At 34.7% G+C, this 15,839-nt stretch overlaps 1 protein-coding gene across 6 annotated transcripts in view; it reads right to left on the bottom strand.

The window, feature by feature from the left end:
* Positions 1 to 3,897: 3,897 nt before the first annotated feature.
* Positions 3,898 to 15,839, bottom strand: part of LOC118278004 (RING finger and SPRY domain-containing protein 1) — a 43,212-nt gene continuing 31,270 nt past the window's right edge. The window contains exons 8-13 of one of the 6 annotated variants that reach the window (XR_007707139.1): positions 11,917 to 11,949; positions 9,405 to 9,622; positions 8,491 to 8,662; positions 7,968 to 8,083; positions 7,229 to 7,511; positions 3,898 to 4,325 (exon numbers count right to left, since the gene is read on the bottom strand). Coding sequence is in view for 4 of the 6 variants with exons in the window: in XM_035597161.2 (XP_035453054.1) it covers positions 7,424 to 7,511; positions 7,968 to 8,083; positions 8,491 to 8,662; positions 9,405 to 9,622; positions 11,917 to 11,949 (627 nt within the window). In the remaining 2 variants the exon portion in view is untranslated. Of the gene's footprint in view, positions 4,326 to 5,102; positions 7,512 to 7,967; positions 8,084 to 8,490; positions 8,663 to 9,404; positions 9,623 to 11,916; positions 11,950 to 15,839 lie in introns of those variants that run through there. The other 5 variants (XR_007707138.1, XM_035597161.2, XM_050704450.1 and 2 more) reach the window with 5 other exon arrangements.

The following is a 15,839-nucleotide window of genomic DNA, read 5'->3' as shown; positions in this document are numbered from 1 at the left end:
GAACACTTATGTGAACAAACTTATGGCGCCGCCGGCTTTATACTTTAAATGAGGCTGAGCGACTTAAGATATTACATCTACTTGGACATTAAATAAATGAAGTAATTTTATAAGCAAGTAGGTACTGAAAAGTTATTCATATACATATAAGTCGATCAATGCTATAATTTTACAATCATTAGGTAATTACACATTACCACCAGTCCAGTAACTACAATTTGTGGTTTAGTTACACAGATAGGCAGTTGTTGCGTGCGGGAATTGAACCCGCGACACATGTACAACTTCCGTTCAAACCACTACGACAACAGTTATACTAAATTATATAATAATGGGATAATTAAGTAGGTAGGTAACAGGAGTCTGAAATGAAACAACATTGTGCCTTTATTTCCATTAACATTTATTGTGATCTAAACAACGAGTGTTTCGAATCACTACACACTACGGTAATACATTAAGAATAATTATGCAAGAACATCAATTTTTCCTAACTTTCTAAGTGATTATAATATTAGATAATTTCATATCCAAAATCGTTTCATCTCACTAGATCGAGGCCCATCGCTTAATACCATCATCGAAGATAAATGATTATCTTGTACTCATACAGTTAAACATCAAGATACATCAATACATAGAATAATATATGTTTACGAATACACATGTAGACACAGTGATCATTGAAGGATTAAATACGGTAAATGACTCATAAAATATTGAATGATCAACACCTAATTTGAAGCTGGGTTACGAAAATATGTTATTTTTTTATGTAGAAATGTATATGTAATGTACATGATATATTATTCCGACAATTGATTTTGAAAATATATTCCTTTTTACGTGCTAGAACGCCAATATAAGGCGCTGGTGCCCGTACTTGTGCGAATTCCAACCCTTATTCCCTTCAATAATATATTTGTAGAAGATAGAATAGTATGTAATTAAGGTCCATATAATGGACGTTGATTTTAAATTTTGAAAATGTCCGTAGACATAAACGCTATTCCAACTTCATTGACCACGAATAAAAGTGGGCCAAATTAGCTTGGACGCAGCGCTGGTCAATCTAATGACTAGTTAATAGAATTTACTTTATACTGGGAAAATATCTCAGTAGGTTAATTGCTTTAAAAAGCTCTCACTAGGTTTCAAATCTCACACTTTACTTGGCGATGCGGTACAACCACTCGAGATATACAATACATGTTTTGGTAATTCGTAAAGGCCCTCTCATATTTCTTTCAGTTTGTGACTAGGTTGGTTTCTTTCAAATTAGTCCTAGGCCAATACGAAATAGTAAACTTGCAAGAATACAATTGTATTCATTGCTTGTTTAGAAAACAGGGAGCTTAGTGCGAGTTAGTTTTACGTTCAACGAGTCCGAAACGAGATCTCAGATTGGTTGATCCATTCGAGACGGCCAATCAGAATGCTGATTGCGTTTTCTTTTCGATTTCGTTAAACGTAAAGCGAACTCGTACTAAGGTAATACAGGGGTTTGTGCGAATCAATTTCCTTATCTTACAAATTTTAACATTCGTAAATTCGTTCGGTTTCGTTCCTTAATTATTCGTTATATTGTTGATACAAAAATAATTATTTGGGGTAGGTTATAGGTATAAAATTTTAAGCCGGTCTCTACTAAGGCCGTTACAGAAAACTTTGTTAGGATTAGGTAGATGGAGTAAATGTTATAAAAATAGTCGTTCATATTATTTTCGTTGATTTGTTAACTTTAACAAAATCTAAACTATGATGTAAGTTCTAAGATATAGACGAGGGGTATTTTATTTGGACGAAGTAATTTACTTTTACAAAAATATATCGGCCATTACCGGAGCAAGATTTCGATGACAGTTTACAGATTTGCTATTTGTTTTATAAAAATATATTATGTTTTTTGACATGATTTTTCCAAGAACGAATTAGTATATTTTTACAAAATACTAACAATTTATGCAGATTTACGTTCTTAATATAAATGCAGATATGATTATAATCATATATTTTCACTCTCTAGCACCAACAGGGCTCCAAGTTAATTCTAAGTCACGAATATCTCACATTTTGTATACTTCTTACTTGTCGTTTACCCTAACATTGTTCGATATATTATATTTTAAAGCCAGGGCGACGCCGCGTTACCGCAGCGGCCGCCGCTAAGTTCGTATGGCAGGGCACCACCAACAATTTAAAATATTCATTACAATATTTTTTCAATTCCTTCAACCCTAATTTTTAATTTTGGCACGAAGTTTATATATATTATAAATTTCGAAGTATATCATGATGTATGAATGATTCATGTGTATAGCCCATACGATTTGAACATCTTACTCGCCGTTTGGCTTTCTACGATAAACATTATAAGATTAAACGTCAACATCTTTTCTCTACTGAACCATAATTTGCTACGTAACACATATCTACTCTACTTTTTTTGTTTTTTTTTTTTAATTTTTTTCTTCACGGCAAAAATGTACGAACTACTTTTTTTTTTAAAACACTAGTTCTAATAACATCAACAATTCTTCATCAAAAGTTATAATCTGCTACAACTCGGTACATCTGATCCATGTAGGGTAAAGGGGTATAGATTTACATAAATATATAATCTGATAGTTAGGGCCGGGGATGCGTTTGAACGGTAAGACCAGTCACGTGTCAGCCAGCTCCTTACTCTAAATTCGACTTTAATATCGCACCTTGTAACCATCCTTAAAGAGAATATATATTATATACAGGGTGCAAATGTGCGAACAATATCCTTAATGGTCATGAAGTACTTAGTACGATATTTAAGCTTCTTTAACTTGAGTCAGATTAAAACAAACTGGTTCACTTCACTTCAGAAGGAGTGTCTAGTGGAAAAATCATCCAATGTCTTCTCCCAACTTGGGCGAGGCGAGAGGGAGTGTCAGACTCTTACTGACTAAAAACCACCCTGTTCCTACTCCTGCTTTTCGAGCCGGAGCCCCGGTAAACCCGCTAGGTAGTCCGCAGCTCCGGATCAGGCATCAGCCCAACTGGGCCCCATCTGTGGTGGTCTGATGGCTCTTTGAGGCGCACACATAAAAATCCATAGGGGTCAGGTCTGAACTTCTAGCTGGCCACGGTATCCGCCTCTCCCGATCCACTTATTGGGATAATTAGTGTCCAGTGCGGGCCTGCGGACGGCGAGCAAGGGTAGCTCACCGCCCGAACAGAACCAGACCCGTGCGTGCGACGCGTAGCGTTCCTCGCGCGCCTCAAAGAGCCATCAAACCACCACACATGAAGCTGCGGACTACCTAGCGGGTTTACCGGGGCTCCGGCTCGAAAAGGAGTAGGAACGGGGTGGTTTTTAGTCAGTAAGAGTCTGAAACTACCTCTCGCCTCGCCCAAGGTGGGAGAAGACATTGGATGATTTTCTCCCATCAAAAAAAGCCACTCCCTGACACTCGAAGTGAACCAGTTTGTTTTATTTTGTTATCTGACTCAAGTTAAATTTGAAGCTCGATATTCTTATTACTGTAGTACTTCATCGATTTTTGGCACAAATTATTCCCTATCATGTTATACCTTATCAGAAAGCTGAAGAATTGTAGATATTTTAACGCACATTTGCAGAACAGTTGTCATAGACTTTTTTTTAAATATCTTACAAAGAAAAACAACTTATCACAAATTTATTTACTTTTTTTAACATTATCGTCTGCTACGACTCAGTTGGTACAGTTATTTACAGTTTTAGTTTTCTAAATAATAAAGCAACTAATCTAACACAAAAAAGCAAAAACAAAACAAAATTTAGCCACCAAAGAGGGAGAAATAGCCAAAAAAATGGGAAATTTTATCAAAAAAGTTAAAATGCCGATAATTTGAAAACGGTTTGGGATATGGGGTCCCATGGTCAAATCAGTCAGGAATGATGTAAACTATCACGTCTTAAAGGATTTAGGTCGACTTACCCTTTAACCCTGTATATCTAAGAATTTTTCGATAAATGCAATACATATAGGATCTTAGCGTACTGTGCGCTTCTCTGCGTTCCCTTAGACATATATATGTTTGGTTAAACACTACCACATAATGTACTTTGAAGTACAACATCGAGATTAAACGTGCAGGAATGTTTAGATTATAATGTCTCCGTTACTGGAGTGGTAACATACAATATCATTAATTGGTTATCATTGAAACATAGACGGCACCACCTAAGGTGGGCTACAAAAATCTTAGCTACACATTACAATGCCTCTACGAAGACAACAACAAGATAAAGAGATAAGTAGGTCCTCCACGTTGATTCACTGGTCGCGGTGCGATTCGAGAATCACCTGTATATTAATGTTTTCTTTAAGTATATTGTTAAGATTAGTAACATTCATGCAAACATTTATGCGTCAAGCTAACACTACTGTATCTTGTACGGTCACATCGATTTACATACAATACATTCATATTGGGAGGTGAAACTGAGGGTGTATAATCGCAAACTTATAAAATGAACCAATAAAAGCAAAATAACGAAATATTAAATTAACAACATAATTAACTGACGGTGCTATTTCATTAATATTCGTCTCAACACGAATTGGGCCTTGAGATCTGTCATTACACATGGTAAATGGAATTATAATTAAATGGCATGACATACTAGTAGAAATCTTAAGGCTCATTGGTTTCCTGAGTGGAAACCTTCGTTTTATATGCGTACAACATTACATACTAATTAATATATTATCTACGAATCGATATGTAAATGCTAGTGCGCTTTACGTTTATATATTAGCAATTACAATTTAAATCTTATACCTAACTAGAGGCTTGTGAAAAGCCCTGTCAGAATTAAACTAAATAGAATTAAATCAGTCGGTGCAATTTGCACGGTAGTCTAAAGCTAAATAGTAACGTGTAGTCTGTAACACGTTACGTCAACATACATTGAGACTCATACTAATATTTAACAAGGAGACTCAAACAGCCACGGGCCACAAACGTGTATGACTTAGAATTTAACTAAAAATACATACTCAACTTAAAGTAATGAAAACGGTTTGGTGGCAAAAGGAGTATTTTGTGAAAACTTGTAGCACACAACTGTAAGGAATTACGAAGCTTAGTGAGCTGCTCGCTGGCGAAGTTGAATGGCTTTCCGATAGATGGCGCGATTTGATATTAACTGATAGCGCATCACCTTTAGTTCATTAAACAATTATGATTTAGTAATGACTATCGTTTAGTATAGTAATTATAATTTATTATTATTATATTTTGTACAGGTTTGGTGTTAGCGCAATTTGATTTGAAGTCAAATCCTCTAAACCAACGAACAGCTCACTTCATTTATTAATTTCCAATCAGAGAACAATAACAATCACACATATATAAGAATACCTGCGAGACACAACGTGCGCTGAGAAGGGTTGCTGCTACTAGTGTAAAGGGGGACACAGACACATATTGGTAACTACTCCACAACAAATATAAGAATAAATGCCGCGACGTAGCTTCGGTACGTACATCAAATGTGTTATAGCCGCGCATCACGCAAGCGAAATCTTCAAGTTTTTATGCACGTAAGAAGTTGCGCTGAAAGTGTATATCAATCGGATATTAATGTACATATTAACTTAAGGGGTGTTATTTCGCTTTTTGCGTCATTACATACGCTAGACTGTAAGGTTAAAAAATATTTGTTATAGCATATCGAATGTTAATTTAAATCTATAATTTATTAACGAAATTGTATCATAAGTTATAGAAGAAAACAATTACGTATTTCCTAATTCATGACTGATACTTTTAATTTCTAATTTATTAATCTAATCAAACATTTTTTGCATACAAAAATTTAATACCATTCTCAAACAACGACATGAAACTAATAACATTGCGTTTATTGGCTGTTACTAGCTTACGAGAACTAATTATAAAAAGACAAACAAACGGGCCAAAAGGGCCTAAACTTAGCTATTGTGCCAAAATGCCCTCAACATCATCTAAACTAATCTAACTAATTTAATAATACCTATGTTTCAAACATGTCAATTAATGAATATGAGAAAAATCTAACAATGTACTAGACATTGACTATAATTATTGATTGATTATAATGTTGATTGATTGCTTCATGTTAAAAAAATGTGATATTTACTTTCGTTTGCGTGACAAGCTATAACACGGGACGGCATTCTCACATCGGCGGGGTAACAAGCACTATTGAAGTACGTGGCACGGTTAATATTGTCAATATTAATAACTATTACTTTACTCAAAACTTAGCATACGGTAACCGTGGCATGTACTACGCAAGAGTATTTGAACTGTAAAGACTTACTAACCACCAACACGAATACACTGACACGGACATATTTGAAAGTGACTATGGACAAATGAACAATGATTCTTGGTCTTGCAAAATTAATGGAGACGTTTTTACTGTGTATGTTACAAAATACGTTGTAAGTGGTAAGCTTTAGTAGTAGAATCTAATTCCGTTTAGCTGATAGTATGTCGATATACACGCCGGATGACACAGGAAGTGAGATAATAGTATCATTCACTATTTTGTTTGTGTATCCGTCTATACACGATGCTGTTCGTAGTTTTGTATCTACTAAACGTTTCAACATTTTGTAAGACCATTCAAATCAATATATTCATTCGTTTCTGACATCGAGTACATAACTAAATAGATGAATGCAAATAATTATTTTCTTGTTAATTGATAAAAATATAATTTCAAGATGTTATTATCAAAATATCTTTGGCTGAGCATTTTTATACAGCTGGTGACTCAAGCGCAATGGTAATAAGAATGACAGTAAGAAAAACTGGACGGAGAAATGAGTGAGATAGAATATAGTATGACACACATCGCTAATATAGAGATGTGTATGGAAAAAATGAGATCAAAATGTAAAAAATATATTCGTAACAAAATATACCTATTTATATGTGTAATTAGGTATGATTCACAGTCGGTATAGTTACTCCTAAATTAGTTATATTACATTTCTTTATCGACTGTTCCTATAGGACTTGAGACACGACATAACAACTGTAAAATCAAACAATTGTTAGTTAAATCAAGATATATTTGAGTCATCATTTATTAGTTGGTCAATAGTCGACTACAGGGTTATGTACTCGATGCTGGCTAGGACAGAGAGGGACAACAACACACATATAGTAGAGGCACGTGTGACAAGCAGCCAGTGGCCTAGGGATATCTTACATAGGCGATTTCGCATTCATCGCTTGGCAAGTCTGGTTTGGAGGGAGACCAGACAGAGCTCAGGTTAGAAGAGGACGAAGATCCGGCGGGGGTGGTCTGTTTGCGTTTACGGCGGTTGAAGCGCGGCGTCGGCGAGCCCCTGAACGTGACCGTGCTGGTCAATTCGCTACTGGACGACGCGTCCGGGTCCACATGTCAGGTGCTCTCTACACGGATCTGCAAGATCGCGGCGCGGCACATCGGGCACTCCTTCAGCTGAGCAGTGCACAGCGAGCAGAAGCCCCTGGAACATTACATTAACATGTCACTATTAGTTGTAAACAACATAACACAAAAATCGAACACAAATCTTTAAAATTTTAAACAAAAATATAATTTAGAAAATTAAATGGATACACGGTCTTTTTTTTACAAATATGTATAGCAAAATACTGGTACGTAGACCATAATCGACGAGTATGGATGCAAGGAGATTGATAAGTTGTGTCATTGGCATTACATTGTCTGTCTACCCCAGTGGGAGACAGGCGTGACATTATGTATGTATTACTAGCTAACCCGGCAAACTTCGTACCGCCTCAAACATTTTTTTTTCTCACCTGTTAGACCTGCCCTGGACTTGCACAAATAATTCAAGACCAAAATTAGCCAGATCGGTCCACCTGTTCTCGAGTTTTACTGAGACTAACGAACAGCAATTGATTTTTATATATAGAGATTAAGTATTCCTTGACGGTACCTGTGCTGGCAGGGTTCCAGGACGCAGCAAGAGTCTGCGTCGAAGCACAGAGTGCAGGCGTTCTCCTTTACGGTCGTCTCTCGGAGCAGCTCCAGAGTGATGCGGCGGGGCACTACCTGAATACACACCACGATTTGTATTGTTTTATTCTATACAGTAAATATAAATTATTATTGACTAGCAAACCCGGCGAACTCCGTTCCGCCACCAATAATTTTTCTGTTATCCTACTTTTCACTTGATTTTTTCCTGAATTTTCTTTGCTATAAACCTCACGGAGCCCGAGACCTTTCCAACGAATGCAAAACCGTGGAAATCGGTTCGTGCGTTTTGGAGTTATAGCGTCAGGAAGGAAAAGCCGACTTATTTTTATATTATAGATTATGACCATTTTTTTTTTCATACAAAATATGTGTATGTTATGTAAGTGCTATCTCTTTCACTGTCTCTGTCGCTTCGTCAATGAAAACGAAATTTAAAAACCTTATAAAATTTATGCAAAATAATGTATTATTATATTTACCCTTTTTTGTTCATCGGTTAAAGATCCGTGCTCGTTAAAGATCTTGAAAGGGCGGTTGGGAGGGTAACGGAAGCTCTCCACGCCGAAGTTGAATCGGCACTGCTGGAACGCCATAAAAGACGCCGCAGCGAAGAATCCCTGACTGCTTTGTTTAAGGTCAACGTTATTCCTTCTAAAAAAATAATAATAAAGCTATTGCAAACCCCCATAGCGTTAGTAATAAAAGCGGTTAGTAAATTGCATATAAAGTGCGCTGTAGAATATAGTAACGTAACTTCATATTTAAAGGACAGCAAAATTCAAACGTTTTAAACTGCGATCTACGTTTAACCCACGTGCCAAGTATGGAGATTATGGCAAACCCCTCTTTTGTAGAGGCTACCCATAATTCAGTAGTGAACTCGAACATTATGTAATACAGATAATAATTTAGCAGCGAACAGTTAAATAAGAAATCGATACAAAACTATTATTTTGGTAGTGTAAAACGCGTATTTATATTTAATTTTAAGACTCATCAAGTCCATTTGTGAATTCCGAAAATTAAAAACTCATCATCAAATATATTAATGTTTTAAAACTTTCCGTTTCATTTAAGTATATATTTCGTTTGAAGATCATTAATTAACATTTGAATTTCTCAACGTTTTAAGCGTTTGTGAGTTTATTGTCAGATATTGCTACTTTAATTATAGTTTACGGCTTACTGACGCCACTGTTTGACAAGGTGACTCGACTAGTTTCGAGCGACTATGGGGCTCATAGTAACGAACATGCATTACGCCATATATGACACGGCGAGTGTCTGACAGCTAATAATTATTCCTCAGTTATTATGCATCATATAAATACAATAAATAAACCATCATCCTTGCAAGCCAAGACAGCATTAGGAAACAAAAAAATATAAATACCGAGATACTTCGAACAGGTGTGTACAAGTTCGGACGTGAACTCCATTTACAGTAAAGATCGCCTCTTCGGCGTCCATGTCGATCAGGCACCCCACTATGTCTCCAGGGCGCCATCCTTCCACATCAGGCACAGGGGTCGGCTTAGCCCCATGCCATATCAAGCGCCGGCAGCCGTCGTACGACAAAGAATATATGTCGTCTCCTATACCGTATCCCTCCTGTATTAAAAACCAATTGTTTTATAAATAAATAGTTTGTTTATTACACATGTTTTGGGTACACAACATTTAACACCGATACTGGTCTTTAACATAAAATAAAGAGTGTGTTTGTTGTGATATAAAGATATAGAATGTATCTTTATAAAGTTACAGTATTATTATTTATAAACACAATAAATACAAAAATACAGGTTATATCATAAACCTCTCTGACATATTACTTTAACATTGTAATATTTCATTATAAAAAATCACCAATCCTATGGTACAAGGATAGTATATTATGTTATAATTTCTAACCATTTATAGTTTCAATTATGAAAAGTAATGTCTTAAAATAGTACATTGTTATAATTACCAAAACAACAACTTAATTGTTTAGAATCATACTTATTGTACAAAAATATGTAATTTAAGTAATTCATATTATAGTTTGAGTTCTACCTTTATGGCCATCATCAAATATAGTGTATTTTGTATAAAATAAAAACAAAAAAGACCAGTGTGATTTGAGAGTGCTTTGTGCATGCAAATGCTGATTGTAATTGTAATATGATTTTAAATTGGGCAGTGGTGTGGATACTAAAATGCTCACTTTAACCAATTTTCTTTAGGAGGTAGTAAGGCGAAATTATTTAGAAATCTTTAATTAAAATTATTTCAATTTTAGTAGTACCCATTGGTTGCTCTTTATTGTCGAGTTAAGATACAAGTATATTGTAACAAGTATAAAGAAACAATATTATTATAAAATATCGTAAAACTCAAGACTTTTTTTCCAACATCACTTACTTTAACCATATTTTAGCATGTCTTTTCTATTTATTCGTTTTTTAAATTGCACACAAAACGCACTGTCAAAATGAACACATAATTGGGCCTAAACTTATTTGAACGTTCGCCAATTCGGAAACTAACTTAGTTATTAATATGCGTTAGTTTGCTAGTAAACAGATTAGAAAAGTAGTAAGTTGTCCGTAGAAATTAGTTTAGTCCCTCTTGCCTGTCTCCTATATTAGGTATATTCCCAATTTTATATATTTTTTTGTTATATTTGCAGTAAATAACACCTAATGTATCAATGTAAACAAGTCCATTTACTATATACATAGATGTTTCTGAAAATCTTTGTCCATAATATATTTTAATACAAAATATTTTAATATATATATTTTTTTAATACAGGACACAGGCACGACAGCTAAAAGGGAATCTAACATTTATAACATTTAACGCGAAATTGCCGTTTTAGAGAAATCAAGAAATGTGTCTACATAACATCATTTGGTCTTCATTTCATTTGTCATATTGACTTCTGTCATATTTGACTTCTGTCTTCGTGACATTTTCTTAAAGAGTTGATCGGCTTTGATGTCAACCGTTCTTGTGTTGTATCTCCGATGTCTGTCAATCTATGATCAGTTTTATTGTTCACTGATTTCAGACGTATCTCATACTTGATTTGTGATTTTGCTGATATAAGACATATCAGTACGAAGTTGTCATTCCCATAAAAGAACACGAATCAGTGTTCACCTTTTCAAAATATGTTCTCTTGATTGTCAATAGGTACATTTGATACGACGATGGTTGTACATATTTGACTTACTTACCTGTCAAATCTTCACGATTTCTTTCATGTCTAACTTAAACTTTGCCTGTGTTTAGACACAAATATCATCCTAAGAATATTATTTCACAAAACGGCAAGTTCAAGGTCTGACAACATTTATTTTGATAACATCAAAAGCCGTGTAAGAATGAGAAAGAAAGAAGATGAAAGTTGAAGTTTTGTATACTACATGAGTTACTACGTGTGTGTGTGTGTGTGTGTGTGGGATGTGGCGTGCTACATATGTACAAATATGTCTCACTAGTGACATCTGGAGCTGATAAAAGCAAATTGTGTTACTAAATTGAAATAAAAAAGTGCTCTAACAAATGTTTAGCATCGTACAGAGGGCAAATAGTTACAATGATGTCTATCTTTTACAATGCTGACTGTCGCCACGTGACTGTACACGACAGTCGCAATGTCGAAGACTGACGACATGTCACCGATGCCATTGACGAGCGCCATCCAATTGTTAACGTTAACTATCTACTAGTAAGGTAGCGTACCACAATGTTTTTCAATGTACTGTATTACTTCATTAGCTTCACCACAGACCAAATGTCTGACCACTACGGTGGAATAGTAGTGTATGCAAAGCAAATAACACATTTTCCAATTTGAAAAACATTGTTGTGTTAAATATAGTCATTAACACATCCTTAGGTTATAGCCTAACCTTAATGATCTTGCCTTTCTGGTTAATGCATATCTGCATTTGATTGAATGTGTTAATGAAAAGTCAAATTTTTACAAACTATCTTATGTGTATAGCGCCTACAACACCCAATAGATTCAAAGTTTCTCAAATAATATATAATAGGTGTCACTGCGATTGTTTAATTAGATTTCTAATCAGTTTGGTTTTATCCTAGTTTTTGTCCAATTATGTTTATACCGCTATAGATATATAATAATATTATATGTACAATTGACTGTGACAAAAATAACCTTTTTAACCAGTAATTCTTAATTCTTCTTCAAAATTTAAAACGATAGCATTCTAATTTCAATATGTTTGGGTGTTGTTAGGGCACACATACACAGCCAAGTAGGCAAGCGTCAGCATGACTTGAATTGCGCAAAAACGTGATATTTAACACTTGGCTGTGATGTGTTTGCGTGTCCTTCGGCGGCTCAACTCGTACAAGTAATGTCAACGACACGCGACTCAAGAATCTCATTCTTAAACTGCAGAAAACTACTCACAAGACTGCAGGCAAGCAAGCGAACCGCAGCAAGTAAATCGGTCGTGGAACACTAGAATCTTCTAAAGAAAACACGGCCTAACGCCGACAAGCATAAGACTGTTAATTGCAGTTCAGTAAAGAAAGCGTGTCATTGACTATTTAGGAAGCTATGGTTTTCGAAAAATGCCTACAAACTTACATTTTTTTAACCCACGTCACTCGTCATCATTCAGAATCTGAGACATACCCTTGCACACAGCTTGGACGCAACGTTTCTTTCATGAGTCTAGTTCACTCCGTTCAATACTGACTTCAGTTCCCTAGCGAGACTAGAGTCACTCCTTTATACAGGGTTAATTTTTGTTCGTTTACTTTAACACGGAATGAAGTTTTGTACTGAACTACCATTATAGTATTTAATCTGGTTACAAAAATTCACTCTGTATCGCTTGATTCTCAATAAGTCTGTAGGCAAATAGAATAACAATCTAGCAGCCTTAAAATGTTGATAGCAATTAAATAAAATAATTAGGAACTGCCACGAGACGATGTAAGCGTTAATAAGAAATGTTAAAAAACATGCTTTATGTTGTGTATAATATATTTACAGAGGCTCTCAGAATGCTTAAAATGTGGAGTAGGACAGTTTGTTGTTAGTTTGTCCATCCCAAAAAAGACAGCGCAAGGAGAAATAGTATATAGTTTGTATAATAGCCCTCTATGACGTCAAATATACAAGTGATATATTTCTATTGCCAAAATATCGAGTTGTTATCGGCGCTTAATAGAATTAATCTTTATTTATTTATAACTTATTTGTGTAGTCCTCCTTGGCTATATTACGGCTGCTAGATGTACTCTTATAAAACTGGCCATATGCATCTATAAATGTATAGAGAATAAGTATCGTCATGCCTTATATCCCCGAAGGGTTAGGCAGAGGTTGTAAATTACGGCACTTAATGCCACTGTACTTTGTGTAATAAGTCTCATGTCTTATACCGGTCTCTCTTAGTATATAGATAAAATTTAAAATATTGTTTTTTACATTCCTTCAAGTTTAGTTTTATAGAATGTGTCACATCATATACAAATTATTAAAACTTTAAACACAACGGTATGAATAGATAGGTACAAAATAGTAGTACTTACTACATAGTTTATTTTTTAAATTGGGAGTTTTTATACTCTCAAAGCAAGTTCTAAGTTGAACTAATTCTATTCTAGCTTATAACTTTATTGTGTCAGACTATTAAATGATAGAAACGATGAATGTGGCCAGTTGGCTAGAAAACCATAGCTTTGAAATATCTTAGTAGTATCAAGTTGAATTGTCAAGCTATTCTAGTCACACGTTCGAACAGAGACTTGTAAATCGATTTACAAACTTTTATTAAAAAAATGTGAGGTTGGAAACACCAAAGACTAAGAATCATCAAAGAGTACGCGCTCACGTTTGCCAATGAGATGGAGCGATTGGTTTTAGTTTTAATTTCTTGTTAAATACCACCGGTATTCTACAGTAAAAAACGGGTTCGTTTGACCCTACAGGGTAAATTTGAACTACGCTTTGTGGAATCCTAATGGATATATAGGTGTAAAAATTATTCAGGAAATGTTAACATTGAAATTGGCTTCTTCGATCCGTTTTGCATATTTATTTTTATTTTATCCTGTCAAACTATTACTGGCGACCGATGTTAGTGGAGATTTGCCTTCAACAGTTTGTTGTCGGTACCTAAAGCTCTTTTAGTTTCAATTATTAACCTTTAGTCTGCGGGTATATGAGACAACAATATAATACACATTGTGTCTCGCACTGATCAGTGCTTCAGTATACGATGGGTTAAGTATATTTACACCTTTAATTTCATTACAATTTGATAATTTCAACATGTATTTCGAGTTTCAAGTCTCTGTTCGGTAATGCTTTTGCTATTTAGCTATATCTAGTTAGACAGCCGGGCGCGGCGCTTGTGTAGTGCTGTGCAACATGTGATATATACCACCATTGACTAGAAATACACGTTTAAATGTGTTTAGAGAACATTTTAGTCGACTTTATTGGAGAAATAACAAAATAAATGACAACATTGCAGCAAATTGATAAGATATTTGACGGCAGAATACATATGAGTCACCATTCTTATACACCCTGCGACTCTCGTTAATTTATTAAGGGTCTGAACATTTGATAGACATTGGACAGTAACGCCCCCAGATGAACCTTTAATCTTTTTAAACTGCACTCTTCAATCCTGCCAAGGAAGATTATAGCAAGAAATTTAACCGTAGAGTCTTGGAGTGTATTGTGACGGGTTGTGATCTAGTTAAAATATCGTTAATATGCCTCCCATTACCTGTTTTCGTTCAGTTTGGTAGTTGGGATTGCATACAATAGATAATACGTAGATATTTCTATTTTTATAGTATTATTGCATATTTTGGTACATTCTCATTAACAGTGCTTATTTCAGTAGTTGTCCGTGTTATTTATTGGGCTGTCGATGCCATTGGACAAATTTCAAGTTCTGTCCGATAGCGTCAGTTGACGTCAAAACTCGGGTGGTAATTTTCAGCCTATACATTGATATTAAGTGACAAACGTCCGAATTTTGCTGTAGAAAACTTGAAATAATACATTATTGTTTCATTATCATTATCATCATCAGCCGAGAGACATCCACTTTTGAACAAAGGCAAATATTAAAATTTAACATTAAATTTAAAACATTATCTAGAATTTAACATTTAAACAAATATTATTGTTTACAGTCACAAAAATTCAAATAAATAAGTTATGTTATTTTTGGTTTTCTGCGGGTTAATTATAAATAGGTAAACGTAAAATCCAATTATAAATGGGTTTTTATTATGAATTTCACCCATTTTAGTGCATATTTTGGAATTTTGATAGCGCTTATAATCCGATGATCCGACTAACAATAACTAATAATAAGAGTTTTATTAAGGAAAAGCCTTAACGAATTGGTCGGTAACAATTCGTCATAATTTTTGTATTTAGGCATGAGGAAAATTCTGTATTATTTCATTGTAGTGCGTCCATTTTATATTTGTCAGACGCGTGGTGTACAATGTTTCTTATATATTTTAAATAAAGATTCGAAGCAATAATTTGTAAACAATTGAGTACTTGCTATAAACTAAAAACGATCATCAAAAAAAAAATATCACACTTCCATTATTGTATTTTAAAATTTTCGTATTTTTCTAGCATTTTTCAAACAAAACAGTAACCTATGCTGTTTGACGCGTGACGTCATAACACACAACATGATACGAAAATGTATTTTCTGGCCGTTGAAATAAGTATTGAATTTAATTAAATAGTTGTCAAATACACCATTGTTGGCTGTGGGAATCACACCTACGGCCAGTCATGCAGTCATAC

This window comes from Spodoptera frugiperda, chromosome 25, assembly GCF_023101765.2.
Source record: "Spodoptera frugiperda isolate SF20-4 chromosome 25, AGI-APGP_CSIRO_Sfru_2.0, whole genome shotgun sequence".
Lineage (NCBI taxonomy): Eukaryota > Metazoa > Arthropoda > Insecta > Lepidoptera > Noctuidae > Spodoptera > Spodoptera frugiperda.
This window is presented reverse-complemented; position numbering and strand designations above follow the sequence as displayed.